General features: G+C 42.5%; 1 protein-coding gene across 2 annotated transcripts in view; it reads left to right on the top strand.

The window, feature by feature from the left end:
• The window catches only part of LOC111148260 (schwannomin-interacting protein 1), a 52657-nt gene that overhangs the window by 22411 nt on the left and 12239 nt on the right, over positions 1-18007 (top strand). For both annotated transcript variants that reach the window (XM_022504730.1, XM_022504722.1), the window contains exon 2: positions 2397-2515. In XM_022504730.1, the coding sequence (XP_022360438.1) occupies positions 2397-2515 (119 nt within the window). The remainder of the gene's footprint in view (positions 1-2396; positions 2516-18007) is intronic.

The raw sequence follows: 18007 nt of genomic DNA, 5'->3' as shown, positions 1-18007 counted from the left end.
CCTATTTTTTCACTCCACAGTTTTCTGACTATAGAGATTATTGGGTGAAAATCTCTTTTGTATTTTAGGTGAATTAAGAAATAGGTTCACTAACTACACGAAGTCTGCACGGCAGATACTGGGATTTTGAAGTGAACTTGTAAAGATGTCAGATGATACCGAATGCTTCTGTTTGGGCAGAACCATCACAAGTACCAGCCTGCATATTTGGGAGGGTGGGATGCTTTAATTAAGGTTTCCAGCAGCGCAGCTGTAAGACATTAGTCAAACTAAACCCCTCCTTGCTCCCCTTTCCAACCTTACAGTTACTTTGTTACTTTTTCAGGGCTGTACCTGCCCAGCAGACCGTATATCAACATGGCCTCTGTAACTATGTAAAGGGGCCTTCTACTCTGTGGCCTGCACACAGACATGCACGCACACACACGCGCGTGCACGCTGTAGCTCTTCAGTATGACACAGCTCCCTTGGTACATGCCAAAGTGGAGGGCTATCCAAATAAATAGATACAATCAATAAGTGTAAGAGTGGAAAGAACGCTATGGTTTCCAAGAATTAAAAAATGTTAGGGAAAAGGAGAGCAGAGATGTGCTGTCCTTGAACTAAAAGTTCACAAACCAATTAAAACTAAGTATCTGCTGGGACGCCTGGGTGACTCAGTTGGTTAAGCATCTTCTTTCAGCTCAGGTCATGGTCCCAGGGTCCTGGGATCGAGCCCCACGTTGGGCTCTCTGCTCAGCGGGGAGTCTGCTTCTCCCTCTCCCTCTGCTCTTCTACCTGCTTGTGTTCACTCTCCCTCTCTCTCTCTCTCTTTTTCAAATAAATAAATAATATTTTAAAAAATAAATATCCGCTGGTGGAGCCTGGGGTGTGTATTTTACACTTGACCTTAGCCAAAAGACCAAGCCGCTGTGGGAGTGTGTATTTTAAATTCTGATGCAAACTGTGGAAGCCGGCAGCTGAGAACCACTCTCTCAGCCGCACTGTGCGGTCATGTATTTTATTCTGCTCTGTCCAATATGGTATCCCACCAGCCCCCGAGGGCTGCGGACCTCATGTCATGCAGCTAGTGTGACTGAGGAGTTGAACTTTAATTAATTAATTTTTAATCTAAATGTAAATAGCCACATGTGATTAATAACCACCACATTAGAGCAGCCTTAACCTATCGTGCACTGCCTTCACTTGGGCTGGAAAGAGGCCGCTCTTGAGCCCACCCTTCCGAAGGGTTGTGTGCTTGGCCGCTGACACTGGGCTGCTCAGAGGATGGCTCTGAGCTTCGCATGTAACTTCTGGGTACTGTAACCACAGCTGTGGCTCCGGAACCTCCCGCGGAGGGAGTCAAGGGCCATCCTAGCCACGCTCAGTCGCGGGCTCTGCGTTGGGTAAGGTAACATGCTTATCGTCTTCAGCTCAGAACATCCGACAGTGCTTCTCCCGCCCTCCATCATCCCGCAGAACAGAAAACCAAGCTCTCGCTCTCACCCTAGGATTTCTAACTCATTATGTTTGTTTTTGTAGTTGTTTTATTTTTAACTAAGGAAACCATTTCTAATCTTCTCCCCTGTTGTTTAAAGGGTATAAAAGTTCAGCATGGTGAGTTTTTATGGGACTTTTATGGGAAGCCAAGTGTTGTAAACATATCCAAATTATCACAGTAGTGTAGTTTCCCACATCCTTTTGCTCTGCACACCGACCTGACTTCCCTTCGAAATATGAAACAGATGCGCCCAATTAGAATTCTCCAGCTATTCCAGGCCCTGTGTTAGGGTGTGAACCCGGTGAGATCAGGATAACTCTTGAACAGACCGCCAAGACTATAAGCTAGGTGCAGGCAGGGGCTGCGGTCCTCCAGCCTGGGCTGGGTTCCACATCGTAATGTGACACCTGCCATCTCCTCGAGGCCCGGTGCGTGTTGGCTGAATGAATTCATATTCTTGCGATGGAGAAAGTGGGCTGAAGGGACGATATACAGAAGAGAGAAGACAAGACCCAGGGAAAGGCCACATTTGGCATAAAGGTGATTTGATTTCGGGCAAAGTACTTGTCCTCCACGACTTTCCTCTTACCTGCTGTCATGTCTAGCAGGTAGGAAGAAGAAAGTTTGCAGCACCCCATAATCTAGTTCTCTTCCGGTGACGACCATTTAGTACCACCATGATGATTTCCCAGACCGTGATCATGAAAGGCTCTGAAGGACTAAATTGCTTCCGGAGGTGAAGCCAGGAAAAACTGGGTGTGTTTCAGGCCTTGGTAATCACGTGCTCCTGTGCCGTGGACTCTGGGTTTGGTGTTTCCTCTGAGGTTGCAGTTCTGAGAAACTTAGTAGTTGGACAGGCTGTGGTTGTGATGTATCTGCCCGCTTATCAGCACTTTTTATTTTCCTGAAATTTTAGGCACAGAAAAATGAGAGAGAATCTATCCGACAGAAGTTGGCACTGGGAAGTTTCTTTGATGATGGCCCAGGAATTTATACCAGCTGTAGCAAAAGTGGGAAGCCAAGCCTTTCCTCTCGGTGAGTGTTCTTTTGAGTTGATTTTCTGATACGTCCCTAATGGATTTTGCATTCCGACCATACGTTTAATAAAAGATATCTTTTAAACCCTTGAGTGTTTTCCCCCCGTAGTACTACACCTTTATTTGGATTCTAGACAGCCCCCTTCCCACTTGTTGGGTTTGCTTTTTGCTTTTTAGTTTTCACCCAGCCACTTGAGGTCATATTTCTATATTTCAGTTTTTTTCCCCTAAGCACAATTCTGATTTTGCACTGTGATGGGAGAATCAAGCCACACTCTTAATCAAGCCAGCTGATGCTTAGAGAAGTGGGCAAACCACCAGAATTCCCATTAAGCAGTCCCAAAGCATCCAGCATCCCCCCGAACCCCCGACACATTTGATTGAAATGAATACTGGTAACTGAGAAATACAATTCCCACTTTGATCATTCCATGTTTATTACAGTACTTAACCTGTCCTTCAGGCATTTTTCCTTTATCTTAATTTATTTCAGATTATCATTGCTCATTTATTGTAATTTATTTCAGGAGACCACTGATCATTTGCATAGCTTTTAATTCCAATTAAAACATATTATCATTTTACCTAGAAAACAAGGCTATAGACTAGAGATTCCCAAACTTTAATATGCATGTGAATCACTCCCTATATAAAATACGCCTATATTTACCATGTTAAGCCAGGGGTGGGAGACGCATGATAACATTCATGCATTTATTCAGCCAACAGATCTCCACTCTCTCCTTCCTGTGATGCTCAGAATTAGACACTTTAGTGTCTATTTAAATCTATTCTATCTGGCTTTCAGTAAGCCTTGTATTTCAGTCTCTTCCTTAGAGACTCCTCTGAATCAGCGAAAGTCAGAAAGCACACACACGCTCTCATATATGCACTTACAGGGGTCACCGCTGTGGCTTCATACGTGGGGACAGAAGTGGCGGAATCCTGGCGTCTCCTGCTCGGCCGGGTGCCAGCTGTGTCTCCTAGGATTCCCTCACTTTTCTCACGTGTCATTCCAGAGCTGGAAGGCCAGCCTTCCTTTTGAAGGAAAGCATCTCCTTCCCTTCCCAGTAGGGTGTGGCAGGGGGAGCTCTGGGGACCAGCAGACTGGGGATTAGCCCTAATCAGTTTCTGATTTTGAGACTTTAACAGTTTCGTTGTACCATGCCTCAGTCTTTGGAAGATGAGGGTATTTGACCACATAGATCTCTACTGCTTTTCTCTAACATTCCCCAAGGCACCAAAAGGTCTTCTAGAAGCCCCATCACTCTGCTCAGCTAAGTCACATTCATCTGGCCCAAATGGGAGGTTTTGTTTTTAAAATCAAAGTCATACACACACACACACACACACACACACACACACACACACACGTAAGACTCTGAAAATAGCATTAACAATAACTGTAAGATGTATAATAACAACACAAAATACAAGTTACAGTCTCCTGTCCCATCTGTCTCTATCTTGTCCCACTCTCCAGAAACGATAACTCTCAACTCCTTCACTGTTTCTTCTGGTAATTCACCTACACATCTCTAAGTAGAATGCTTATTCTCTTAGTCTTTACATAACCATTTACGGACTGCCAACTATAAAAAACGGCGAGTCACATCTTTTACAGACATGTCACTGTAACTCCCCATATTCTCCCTTTATAATTATTTCATAATTTGTTGTCAAATAATGGCCAATTGTTTACATTATTAAGATCGTCAGTTCTTTACACTGAACCATGTAGTAAACGGATTACTTGAGAAACATCATTGTTTGTCCTGCAATGAAGACCGCCCCATTTTTCCCATTGCCGGGGCACGGTTTTGGCTGCTGTATTACCTTCCACTCTGTGAGTGTATCACACTTCATTCAGCCCCTCTTCGGACTGTAGGCACTGAGTCGTTTCAGAGTTGTTTTGCTCTTGTAAGCGGTGCTGCTCATAAACACTCTTGACCATGTCTCCTGCTGTCCGTGTGCAAGTGCTTCTCTTTGGTGCACATCTAGGAACAGAACTACTAGAAAAGTATGTGAATGTTCACATCCGGGGGATAATGCCGGACATGTTACCCTGCTACCAGCAATGTTGCCGAAATCCTGTGGATCCGTAGTCTTTCTCACGTGATACTGCCAACCCCTTTTACATTTTTGTTTAAACAGGTATTAAATAGTATTTCATTGTGTTTATTAGCCATCTTTGCTTCCCCTTCTGCGAAATGTCAGTTTCGGTCTTAGGTCCAAATTTCTATCCGATTCTTTGTGCTTTTTAAAATTGTTTTATCAACGTCCTTTCATCATGATACTCATCCTTAATATGGTGTATGTATTGCAGAAATCTCTTCCCAGGCTGCAGCCTGTCTTTTCACTTCCTCCCTGTGTCTTCTATGAACAGGGTTCTTTTTATCAAGCTTTCATAGTCCATGCTTTCTGTATCCCATCCAGAAAATCTTCAACCCCAAGATCCAAAAGACGTTAACCTAGATTTCCTACCAAGAGTTGAAAGTGACTTTCTAAAGTCCGTAATCAATCAGGTGTTGGTTTCTTGATATGGTTATGGAGGCGATGTCTGATTTCATCTTTTTCCATTTACATGACCATTTTTTCCATCCTGTTGATTAGACAATCCCTCTTTTACTCACTGATCTGACAGACCACTTCTGCATATATGAAACATAAGTGGGAATACATTCTGTTTCATTGGTAAGTGTTTCTAGCCCCTCACCAACACCATGCAGCCTTAATTACTGTAGCCTCAAAGTAAGCCCTAAAATCTGGACAGGCAGGCAAGTCCCTCTCCTCTTTTTCTTCAGAAGTGTGCTACCTGTTCTTGCTTTTGTATTCCTCCATATCAACTTTAAATTATCTAATCAAGTTCAACAAAGTACTCTCTTGGGATTTTGACTAGAATTGTACTGAATCTATAGATCAATTCAGGGAAGAATGCATTTCCACAATATTGTATATCCCTACCCATCAGCTCAGCCTTTCTCTCCTTTATTTGATGTAATTGAATATTTCTAAATAAAGTTCATAATTTCTCATTTAGAGAGATTATCCATCCTTTGCTTTATTTATTTCTAGATACTTGGCATTCTGGTATAATTTTAATTTCTCTTTGGTAATGCATTCTCATTGTTTTGCTGCTGGTGAGCAGAAATGCAGGTTCATTTTTATACTAGTCTTAAATACACCCACTTTGTTAGAGTGTACCTACTACTTGTCTGCCCTTCTGTTACTTCTAATAAAGTTGTCTGTAGATCATTTGGGATTTTTAAATACTATCATCTGAAAAAGAGCAACTTTACTTATTGCTTTCCAATCCTCATGTATCTGGTTTTTTTTTTCTTTTATTACCTGGTTAGGGCCCTGATAAAAAATGGTAGTAGTTGGAATCTTTAGCTCATTTCTCATATGAAATGAGTACTTCTGGTGTTTCCTCACTTCGGATGATGTTAATTTTAGGTTTTCTTTAATGTTTCTCTTTGTGAGTTAATCATGTTCCCTTATATTCATAATTTATAAAGAGTTTTCACCATGAATAGGTACATAACTATCGTAAGCTTCTTCCGCATCTGTTGAGATCATTATATGATTACCTTGCTAATGTATTAATGAATTACAGGTAGAGATTTTTAAAATTTTGAACAATCCTTGCATACCTAATATAAAGCAAAATTGGTTGGATTTTTTCAGACACTGTGAATTTTATTTATAATATTTTGTTTGGGATTATTACACTTATATTCATGAGTGACATGCGTCTGCTGTATTCTTTTCCTACAGTATTTTTTTCTTGTTTTTATATCAGGGCAGTGCTGGCTTAAATATTAGTTGGCTACTATTCCTTCTTCCATAATGTCTAAGAAAAGTCTGCATAATATTAGAATATGCTATTTCTCACCTGTATAAACATCAGGCCTGTTATTTACTTTGCGTGTTTGCTCTAACTGCTTCCAGTTTTTAGACGGTGTTAAGGTTGTACATGCTTCTTATTTCTTCTTAGGTCAGTTCTGGTGGGTTGTATTTTTCTAAGAGTTTGTCCCATTTTGTTTAAGTTTTCAGAAATTTTTGAAGTGATGCTTTCTCATTTTACAATGGGTATTAATTATAGGTATATTGTTTAAAATGTTTTCTTCTGATTTCTACATTGCCCATGGTTTTTTCTGAGTTTATTTTTGTTTGTTTCGATTTCTGCCCATCAGCAATTAATGTAAAATGCTAAATGCTATAAGTGAACTCCACGGTTGGGGCTTGGTGACATACATTGTTTCCTCTGAGAGACCTTCCCTGACCACCCAATTAAAAAGTACACACCCAACATACCTATCATTTTCTCTCCTCTTACCCTGCTTGTCCTCTTACCCTAATTTGCTTTTCTTTGTGGTCCTTGTCACTACCTGATATTGTACTATATATAGTTTTTCTTTTTTTGATTCACTCTTTGTCTGGTACTCCAAGAGAGTCCATATTTTGTTCTTCACCATAACTATTGACTGAATAACGCCTAATAAGGGGATGCCTGGGTGGCTCAGTCGGTTAAGCAACTGACTCTTGATTTCGGCGCAGGTCATGATTTCAGGGTCCTGGATTCGTGCCCTGTGTCAGGCTCCATGCTTAGTGGGGAGTCTGCTTGCGGATTCTCTCTCTCCCTCTCCCCACTTCCCCTGCTCACGTGTGCTCTCTTGCTCTCACAAATAAATAAATAAATCTTTAAAATAATAAAAATATTTAGTGCCTAATACATCGTCACTAAATATTTGCTGAATTAAAGAATGGTGAACTTCCCCTTAGAATGGTCAGATAAAAATGCAACTATTTCATTAGGGTGCCTCCAAATAAAAGTATGTAAATCTCTTTTCTTTGGATTCTAAGTTGCCACAGACGACTCTCCACCCTCATCCTGAGGAGTTTTAAGCCTGGCTGCCAGGATTTTAAGACTCTAGAGGGGAAATGGTTGAAGGTTCAACATGTAGAATGTTGTTTATTCCTTTGATGTCAGAAAAGGCCCTCAGTTTGATACTTCAGCCATGTCTGGGTGTGTCCCATTTCCGAGCTCCTCTGGTTCAGCCTCTCAAGGTAGTAAACTATCCGCCAGGCCACAGGCGGGCAAGGCAGATAGAGGGTCCGTGCAGTCCTTTCAGTTGTTCCGTCAGTCTTTCTTTGGGTGCAGCCCCGGCCCACTCCCTGGCCTGCAGACGTACCCGAGCGTGTCTGGGACTCTACAGCGCACACCCACGTGCTTCCTCCACCAGTGTTCCCTACACGTACCCAGCGAACTGAAATGTTAAGTCAAATACTTCTCACCCACCTGCATTTTATCTTCCAACATTTCATCACACTCTCTTGTGTGCTCTTGTCTCCTTTTCTACTTTCTTCACTCCTGGAGGTTTATGCATTCTTTCTTCCCTTAATATTATTTTACCAGGATTTCAGAAGAGAAACTAGGCAAATACCTGTGTTCAAAATTCCATGTTGAACTTGAAGTCTCATGAAGGTTTGGGCCAGATGGCTTCCTGGGGGATGATTTTCATTGTTTCTAATAGCAGAAGTATCTCCTCAAATAAAATCCTGTGCAGAAACCCTGTGTACAAAGCCACACTGTCCTCCTGTGGTTCGGGAAGACTGGAAGAAGAAAGTCTGGGATACCCCTGCCCAGAAAATGGCCCCCTGTCATTTCCCCTCAGGGCCGCTCTGCATCTTCCCTGTTCAGCCCACCTCCCCAGGCCTTCACGGGAAGGCCTCTCCCCAGCACTCCCTACATCCCCCCCAGAGCCCATCCGAAACTCTTCAGGCAGAGCCAAATCTGAAAATCACTGAGTCATCTACCCCTGGTGGAGACAGAGCTATCGAAACACATGGATCCCACAGTAGCTCATAACAAGCTTCGCTTGTTGACTCGCCATAAGGAAGATTATTTATATCCTGTTTCTTCAGATGTTTTCATCTCCATGTTCTGGAATGAGATCATCCTTTGTGAGAACACGGTGACTTTTTGGGTACCCTTTAGGATGATGGCTAATGACAAGACTTAATGTTTCTAAGAAATATCACTTTCTCCCTGTAAATGGAAAGTCTGCACAGACTGACTGTCATTTCCCCTTGTCAGTAATAATGTAAGAGAAAAGCCTCAGGAAATGTTCAGTTGCAATTGTGTAACCCACATTCACCATTCCTATTAGAATTAATTTTTTTCTAATGTATTACAATCCCCGAAATTCTTCACTGAGCTGGAAATACCTCACCTCTTACTTACAAAAGGACTTGAGGGACGTTAGGACTTGAAAAGTCCATTAACGTGGTGCTCCCGAATGCACCAGAGTACATATGCTGAATTATTAAGTCAACAGAACCAGGTAAATCTTTTTTGACTGTATGACTCCAAAGAGCTCAGTGCTCAATTTTAAATGAGGCTGAGGACTTAAAATTAATTGGCCAAGCAATTAATTCTGAAGTGCTAAGCTTACTTTTAAGACAAGACAGCCCCAAGGAAGTGGGACCTTTGGCAAAATCATGGAGTTCTATTTATATATGAAGGTGCATTTACCTGTAAAAATTAACTTCATCCACACTGTGGGAGAAATTCTGAAGTAACATGAGGGTCTTCTGGGAAGACATGTATGAGCAGCTCCTGTGAGTTTAAGTGCCTCCAAGTTGCCCTTTGGGTTTCAACCCCACTGAATTTTTCTAATTGGTGCTGTCTCCCAAAGCACTTTTTAAAAGAGTGACAAGCTGTTAAATGTAAGCGAGGCTTACAATAATCCTGTAAAGACATTTCATGTCGAATACTGCAGCAAAATAATTTTTGATATTGCTTCATAACTCAACTAATTAAATTTGACTTACACTGAAATACAGCAAATATAGGAAGCGCCATTTTTTTCTTCAAAACGTGCTAATCCACACATAATCAGCCTTTTCGAACTGAGACTGTATGACCTTTGTTATTTTTCCCTGCTTAGAAATGTTTCGGCGAAAGCTGAAAAGGAAAGGAGAAAAGTGAATTATCTACTCTACTTTTAAAATAGGTTTCTAAGAAATATTCAATGTAGTCATCTTCTTCAAAAAAAAAAAAAATACTCCTTTTCTCTTATTACCGGTATCATACTTTCCTATAAAATACGTTTTCATTGACCAAATTAAGCTCGAATCACTGTTGTATTTCTGAATCGGAGTTGATACAGCTCAGTGTTATTGAAGGACTGGGAGCTGGCATGGCTGCTGTGAGAGTACAGAGCTGTCATTAGTAAGAGACAGTGGGGAAACCTTTCCTTTTTCAGACATTACAACCTGATCTGACGTTGTGGAGAAGACGTTTGCGGCCTTCACAGTTCTCCTTGCCTCAGACAACCATAAAATAAACCTGACTCTTCCTCTCTTCTTACCTGACCCCTAGATAGATTTTTATTTACACACATATAAATATAAAACAGTCTTCTTCATAAAGTACACAGCAGGAGGGTGTAATCCAGAAGAGGCTATACCCTTTTCTCTAAACACTGTAAATATTGTGAAAAACAGAAATTCCCCAGAGAGCTTTTGAGCAGCTGGTTTGAATAGTGATTACTGTTCACGCATCTCAACCATTCCAGCATCCCCAAATCAGAGCCCACTTCTTTGTTATTCTTATAGGTTTCTTGGTGTTTTGTGTTTGGGCTGGGGATGGAGGCCCTAGAGGCACCCGGCCCAGGGAGTCCTACCAACTGGACAGATAACAGTGATCAAGAGAGCCTTTTTTTTTTTTTTTTTAAGATTTTATTTATTTATTTGACAGAGATCACAAGCAGGCAGAGAGGGAAGCAGAGCGAGGGGTTGGGGGGGGGAGAAGCAGGCTCCCTGCTTAGCAGAGAGCCCGATGCCAGGCTCAATCCCAGAACCCTGGGATCATGACCTGAGCCAAAGGCAGAGGCTTTAACCCACTGAGCCACCCAGGCGCCCCTCAAGAGAGTCTTTTAAAGAAACTGGATTCACAGGAGCTTTGGATATGAGGAACTGGGACTCTGTATATATAATAAGCTACAGAAACCCAAGTTGAACCAGTATCATTTTGCCAGGAAAGCAAATCACCCTTTTGTCTCTAACAGTAATAATTTTTGCATTATTTCCTTGAGAAGGAAGCAGCATAATCCTATATATCCAGCATGGGTGAGGAAAGAGGTTATCCCATTTCAATGCAATGAAATTTGCTTTCTGTGGCCTCTTTCTGGAAGTAATAGGTACATACTATAGCAGCAACCTATTTATAATATGCAACATATCTTTTAAACATCATATTAATCTCATACACGTATACCAATAATTTGCTTGGGAAACCCTTCATGTAAGTAATTCCAAGATACATGTCACTGTAAATGGTAGTTTACAAATTATTTTTTTATATACTGTTTGAAAAACGGTTAGGCAGTCTATGGGAAACCTATCATTTTTTTATGTCCTCCTCCAAGGATTAGCTCTACAATTCTAAAATACCACCATTTTAAAAGTAAAGCAAGATTTGAAGTGGATCTTTTGAGGCTTCGTAAGATTAAAATGGCAAAACAAATTTAATTATGTAAGCAATTCTTCTCTCTCACAAACCTGAAAGAAAAGCAAAATGGTATTTGTGAAATTTTCTTTGTCTAATAAATAGCCTCACTTTACAATAATGCCAATGACCCCAGTTTAATTAGGTGCAATTAATTTTGTGCGAGCGAAAGTTGACATCTTGCTAGAGGCATAACCAGCTGTACCCTGTCTTATGAATTTTTTTATTATCACCAATGAGAATTCAATTGTCGGAGCTATTGCAAAAGGGTGGGAGGCAGGGAGGAAAAGGCCACAGGGCTGCATTTTATATTTAAAAATGGCTCCAGTGGACAGCTAAATGTTTAATTAAAAGAGCTTCTAGGAATGATTTTTCATTGGCACTCATCTCTGACAAGTTATCATGACTTTATTACTGTGGTTCGCACTCCCTTTGGACAGTGTTCCCATACGTGTGTCTGCACACATGCAGCTCAGATGAGGACCGGGCTCCTCTGAGAGTTCACCAAAGCTTCGCTGCCACGAGGACACACTCCCACTGTCCGCAAGTGAGCCGTGTCATCTGGAGGTCTAACACAGTCCCTTTGTTCAGTCTTATAAAATTTCTGTGCCCCTCACATTGTTCTCATCCAGATTATCACATGCATTAAAATCCCATGGAAGATATTTTGAAAACCCACTGCGAATGGAATAGGGACACACGCCTCCTTAACACTTAAGAGTTTTTATTTTAGCGATTGAAAGAAGCCTTCTGGACTTATTTGGATATACACTTTTATATTACCTGTGTCTTGTACGTATAAAAAATAAAAAGAAGAAAATGTAAAACATGTTGGTTAAGATAGTCCAAAACCCTCTTCATGTTCAGAACCCAACTCTCCAGTTAACCACTTTGCCTCCGAGTTGTCAGCCTTCACTTTTCCACACAGTGACGCCCTCTATGTCGTCAGGAGATGCTGGGCGTCACCTTCCAAGCCGCCAGCCCTATTCCGCAGGTTTGGATGCTGGAGTTTTGTGGTTCTTACCAGAAGGCACAACCACCTGAGCTACCGGATCCCACCTCTTCACGAGTGCTCCTCAGCTGGCTAGTCGGCCGCGGGGGGTGACTGCTCAGTGAAACAGCCATGCCACCAGCCACCCGAGTGGCCGAGGCTGTGAGACACCTGACTTTAAAGATGGCGAAATATGAACCACCGCTTCATGGACTCAGTGAAATTCAGTAGCTCTGCGTTCTTTTGAATGACTGCATGTAATTCAAATGACCACTAATCAAGTCATGAAAAAGAATGTCTTGGAGATAAAGCTTACTCTGCAAGCACACCTTGGTGGTTGCCAGCTGTTTTTAAACATGAATATACAAAGTGGTGAGAGCAGGGTTCAGTGTACAGCAGAGTAAAAGAATTTGCACTTGAGATCGTCACCAGATCTAGTCATACCCCTCGAAACCAGGCACAGGCACAGGCACTGACTCTCTGCCATGGCTGCCATGCTTTTACCCCTGGCACATGAACGTTGTCCTCGGTCCGGAAGCAGCAAGCATTTGTTCATCTCCAGCAGCTGAAATTCATCAGCAGGCCAGACAAATACACGTTTGAACCCTGGGCTGAGAGGAGTAAATGAGCAGGCTGGCTTTAAAAACACAGACGCCTAAATGTATATCAATTACTTCCGAGTCTATAATGTACAGCAGATCCAGGGGTGGGGGGCTTAAGTAGAGAACGGGGTTGAGACTGGGCCTGGAAGGGATGTCAACAATTGAATAAAAGAGTCCAGCTCCAGAAATGTTTGCGTAAAAGAAGATGGTTCTTGCTGCCCTCTGAGAGGATCTCCCGCCCCCAAACCCCCTGCCAAAACCAAAAGGCCATCCTGACTCATACGTGAGTCAGGCTCCCTGCATAGCCACCGTCTGAGTCAGACACACAGCCATCCTCTTCCAGCTGTCAAACATTTCATCCTCCTCACCTTTCCTCCAACACGCAAGTGCTAATCAGCTCACCCATTTTCTCTCCTTTTCCCTTTTTAATTCCTGTTAAATGCCCACACATGGCAACTCAGAGGAGCTCCGAAGAGAGAAATTCAAAGTCAACTGAATTTCTTCCACCAAAAAAGATCTAGGTGTATATCCTGCCATTTTTTTTCTATGCATAATATATCTTCACATTTCTGTTTACAAAATTGGAATCACACTATACCTACTGTTTTACAGCCTGATTTTTTTCTTCACTTAACAGTATATCAGGAACATTTGCCCATGTTCCTAGCTGTTCTTCTATCATATGTAGTTTTACTAGCTGTATAATGGTCATTATATTTCACCAAACATACTTAATCAATCTCTTATTGTTGGACATTGGAATTGTTTCCAGGTTTTGTTTTGTTTTGTTTTGCTTTGCTTTCTTTGTTCATCTTTTTTTCTTCATTCATGAGTTTATTCTATCCTTCTTAAAGTGCCATGGCCTCTCAAAACAGACTCTTCTAGAGTAAAATACCAGCTTTGTGACTTGTGCAATTTAACCTCTGAGCCCTCATTTCCTCATATGTAAAATGAGGGTCATGATATTTACTCTAGTGAATCTGAGGGGTAGAGGTAATACATATGAAGTGCCTTAATACACAGTAGATGATCCAAAATGGTAACTCTTGGGACGCCTGTGTGCTCAGTCGGTAAAACGTGTGACTCTTGATTTCAACTCGGGTCATGATCTCAGAGTCGTGAGATCAAACCCTGCATCGGGCTCCGTGCTGGGCATGGAACCTGCTTAGGATTCTCTCTCTGCCTGCCCTCCCCCCATTCTCTCCCTCTCTAAAAAGAGAGAGAGAGAGAAAACAAAACTCTTTTTTATTTCAGAATATAAATTGCTTAGAAATCATTTGGCTTTGATTAAGGTGAAAGTAGACCACATTTGGTACCTAAGAGACATGACTGTTTTATTCCATCGTTATTCCAGTATCAGAAGCCTCATTCTGATCTTCAATTCGTGGTAGAAAATGTTTCGGATGAAATGCATTTTTTTCAACATTAAGATACTGTAATTCCAAATTTAATTACACATAAGCGGTCATTAGTGAAGAAACTAGACACTGATGTGAAATTAGAACCAACAGCTGTCTGGGGAATGCAAGTATTTATAGCTCTTGGGAGAACTGGGTAAGGATATAGGGGCTGTGACGCTCCACCGAAGAAAAACTGGTGAAGGCCACTTCCCCTTTTCTATCAGTTTCTTATGTGGTGAGAAGATTCTGTGGCTGTGTCATGTTGGATGGCCTCCAGCCATCATGGGAACATGTACAGATGGAAGGTCCAGAACTAGCCTGAGAAAAGGAAGCAGAAAAAGAAATTATGTGCAAAATTAGGAGAAGGAAAAAAAAAAAACTAGAGAGGGCCACTCACACCCCAGCCACCTTTGGAGCTGCCTTCCTCAGCTTTTGCAGAGGAAGACAAATGTCTGAGTCCTGTAAGATGTGGGGTCAGGGTGGGACATAGACATGGTGTCATCTTTTTTCCCTAGTTCTCTCTGTGGCGTGGAATTTGGAGCTACCGTGAACTTCTCTGGGCACGTGCTTTTATCTCTTTTATCTCTCCTGCTTTTATCCCCACCGCCCCCCACCACCACTCATATCCCTGAAGACCTCCCTTCTTCTGCAGTTCCCTGCTCAGTCTCCCTTCTTGTTTAACACCTTCTTTACTAATGGATGTCTACGTCCTAAAAGTATTCTTTCCTCATATAGGGAGTAAAGAGATAGATAGATAGATAGATAGGGAGTATCTACTACATGTTTTTCAAGTTCTCTTCTGATGCTCTTCATATTCCACATTTCTATTTGTATGCTACAATTTGATGATCCAAGTACTTGGTACCTGTTAAAAAGACCTGATTTCTGTTTATGGTTCAACTACTAACTATGCATCCACTTAACCGAGGGGTCATGACCTATAAATGCCTTTAGGGGTCAGCAAGAAACATAAATGAGTGAAGAAGCCCAGATACAAGTCAATAGGGAGTAGCGGAGACTGTAGCAAACTAGAAACTGTACGCCCTGGCCAAAATGGATAGCAGCTGCTCAGCACCAGCCTGTTGGTGCCATGGAATTTGCAGAGAAGGTATTACCTGATCCTCAGATGAATGAGTGAAGGAGAAACCAGTTAAACAGCCCTTCTGTAGTATTAAAAAATCACTTACTGTACTTTTGTGTGGGGGGGATGAGATCTGCTGGACCAGCCATATTCACACCTGTTATGTAAACACTAGCCTTTTCTAAAAATCTAATAAATGGTCATCCCATGCACTACACACCACTTAGCAAAAGAAATGAACACAATCCCACTCAAGTAAAAATAAGAATAGCATTCTTATGAAATAGCATTTTAGAATAATATTTTCACAATAACAGATACTGGGTAGCAGAAGAGGAAGGGCTCAGAGTGTGGGGACGGGAAAAGTCTTTTATCATGGAGCAGCAGCACCTCACTTTAACCCCCCTTGGCACAGTCTGTAGAGACACCAGCACACATTCAGGACCTCTGGAGCTTACCAAAACCTCAATTGTCCCCACATTCCTTCTTCATGACAAATCCTTAGAAAAATGAAATGTGTTTACAGCTACCCTTGGGTAATTACAACCCAGATTTTATATTCCTTCTCTTTTAAAAGTTTCATGAAACAAAAAAAAGATATATGATAAAAATATGAGTGATTATTTATTATGTATAAAGTCTTTGAATAATGCATCATAGATCCATTAAAATAGATGGGAATAACATTTTAATGGCCCAGTCACAAACGAGTTGGGGATATTGAGCAACAAATGAGAGAGCGGGGCCAGTGGCTCTCACAGCCACTCCAGCTGCAGACAGAAGATGAGCAAGGCACATCTGAAATCCATAAGCATATGGGTAGTTCCTTCTCACTCCGCTTCTTGAGGAAAACCAAACAATTGCCTTAGAATGATAAACACGTGCAGGAGGTATAAGCACACCACGATTATATTAACAGACACACAGGCAAGATCTAATAAATCCAGACCTGAGGTTAAGTGTAGTGGGGGGAAGGGCCCTGGATTCAAGAACCAGAGGTTCAGCCTGTGGTCTCTTCTTTGTGACCTCGTACCAGTTATTTGTTACCACAATGACGATGTATAATCCAAAAACCCCCCTTATCAGTGGCATACAATAATAAACATTGATTTCTGCTTGGGAGCCTCTAGGTCGGCCAAGCAGTTCTACTGATCAGAGCTGGGTTCCAATGGGCTTACTCGTGTCTGCAGCCCCACCCCCTCATTTGGTGAGGTGCCTTTTCCGCCAAGCTCTCTCGTGCATTTGGGGCTTCAGTGGGACAACTGCTGGTCAAGCTCTGTGCTGTGAAGTCACTCATCTGCCAGCAGGCAAGCCTGGACTTGTCCTGAGGGCAGTGGCAGGGCTTCTTGAGGGGGAGACTTGGCACATAGGCACGTTGGCAAGACGTGTCAGAGGCCAGCCCAGGGGCAGGGAAATAGACTCCGGCTCTTGATGGGAGAAGCTGCCCGTCACATTACGGAGGGGACAGGTGCAGGGAGGGAAGAATCAGGACCGTTTTTATAAATCAGGCTGTTATGGGTCTAGGGAGCTTTTGTGACTTCTCTGAGTAACTGTCACCTTGCCTGTTATCACAGGTGGTTGTACAGCCCAACAAGGGAATACAAGCGAACGTCATTTTAAACTCGTATTGAGTGCAACAGTTCAAGTGAAGTTAACTAAGGGACGGTGTAGGGGGTAAAAACCACAGACTCTTCAACGTTTCTGTGTAGACACCGGTGTTCTATGCTGGTGCTGGGAGACAGCTGTTTCTAAAATCAGAAAACACCAAGTAGTTCTGGGGTTCAGAACTGTCCTCAGAACAGCCCAGTCCATCACCTCAAACCAAGACCAAGGCCAAAGACCAGATTCACAGTGGCTACCACGCTACTAGAAGTCGCCACAGACTTTAGGATCATCAATCACATTGTTTCTTTCAGAGAATAAACTGGCCTGGTCCTTATATTTTGAAAAAAAAGTATTATCTTTATACCAGATTATATTATCACTTGACTAGGTTTTTGAGATACCGTCCTCTTAGTAGTTAAAAACCTTCACCTCCACCATCCTTTCGGTGTTGGGCGTATTTTAATAATAATATCTCCAGTAATGGTAGTTGGAAGTCAGCACGGGTGTTTTACAAGTAAAGGTGTTCCTTGCCTTGAAAGCCAAGCAGACGTTGTCACTGAACACCCTCTCCACTACATGCCTTCCTGCGCTAGCCAGTAGGCACTGTCACTAAGGAAGTCCCTGCACTCACACTGAGATGCCCAGAGGACATACTTAGTCTTTGTGTCTTCGTATTTCTGAGCATTCTCAATCTGGAACACCCTCTGCTCAGGTCCTGGGGCTCCCTGTCAGTAACTCTGGGCAGCGGTGTGGTTTTTCACTGCCTCGTGGTCCATAAAGAGAAGTGGTTTCCGGGATAACCAGGACACAGACCTTTCAGCTCCAATACCGACAGGCAAGGCAGACGCCAGGCAGCGTTTTGCATGCAACACTGTAGTAAATGCCACTCGAAACATCAAGCAGCCTTGACTTGGATGCCTTAAATTATATAAATTAAATATATATTATAAATTATATACATTAAATTACATAAATTAAATAATTAAAAGATGAGGATCACATTTCATTTTCATCTCTGATGATGCTTGGGAGATCCAGGCAAATTGGACCCCCGGGCGGCTCAGATTTTGCAAGACTGGTAGCTGGGGTCTCAGTGAGGCCAGGTGGCCTACAGCGCGCGCACGGGACAGAGGCCCAGGACTGCAGGCTGCAGGAGGGAGCCTCAGAACAGCCGTACTTCCCCCAGGCGGGAAGGGGTGCAGAAGAAGGCTTATCATGCTTGACCCCGTGACACAGAGGCCTTCGAGAGCACCAGGTGGCCCCACTCACCCCTCAGCCGAGCTGCTGCTCGAGATC

The sequence above is a fragment of the Enhydra lutris genome, unplaced genomic scaffold, assembly GCF_002288905.1.
Source record: "Enhydra lutris kenyoni isolate GAN:26980312 unplaced genomic scaffold, ASM228890v2 scaffoldscaffold2, whole genome shotgun sequence".
Lineage (NCBI taxonomy): Eukaryota > Metazoa > Chordata > Mammalia > Carnivora > Mustelidae > Enhydra > Enhydra lutris.
The sequence above is the reverse complement of the archived record's forward strand: the minus strand, read 5'-3'. Positions and strand labels throughout refer to the sequence as shown.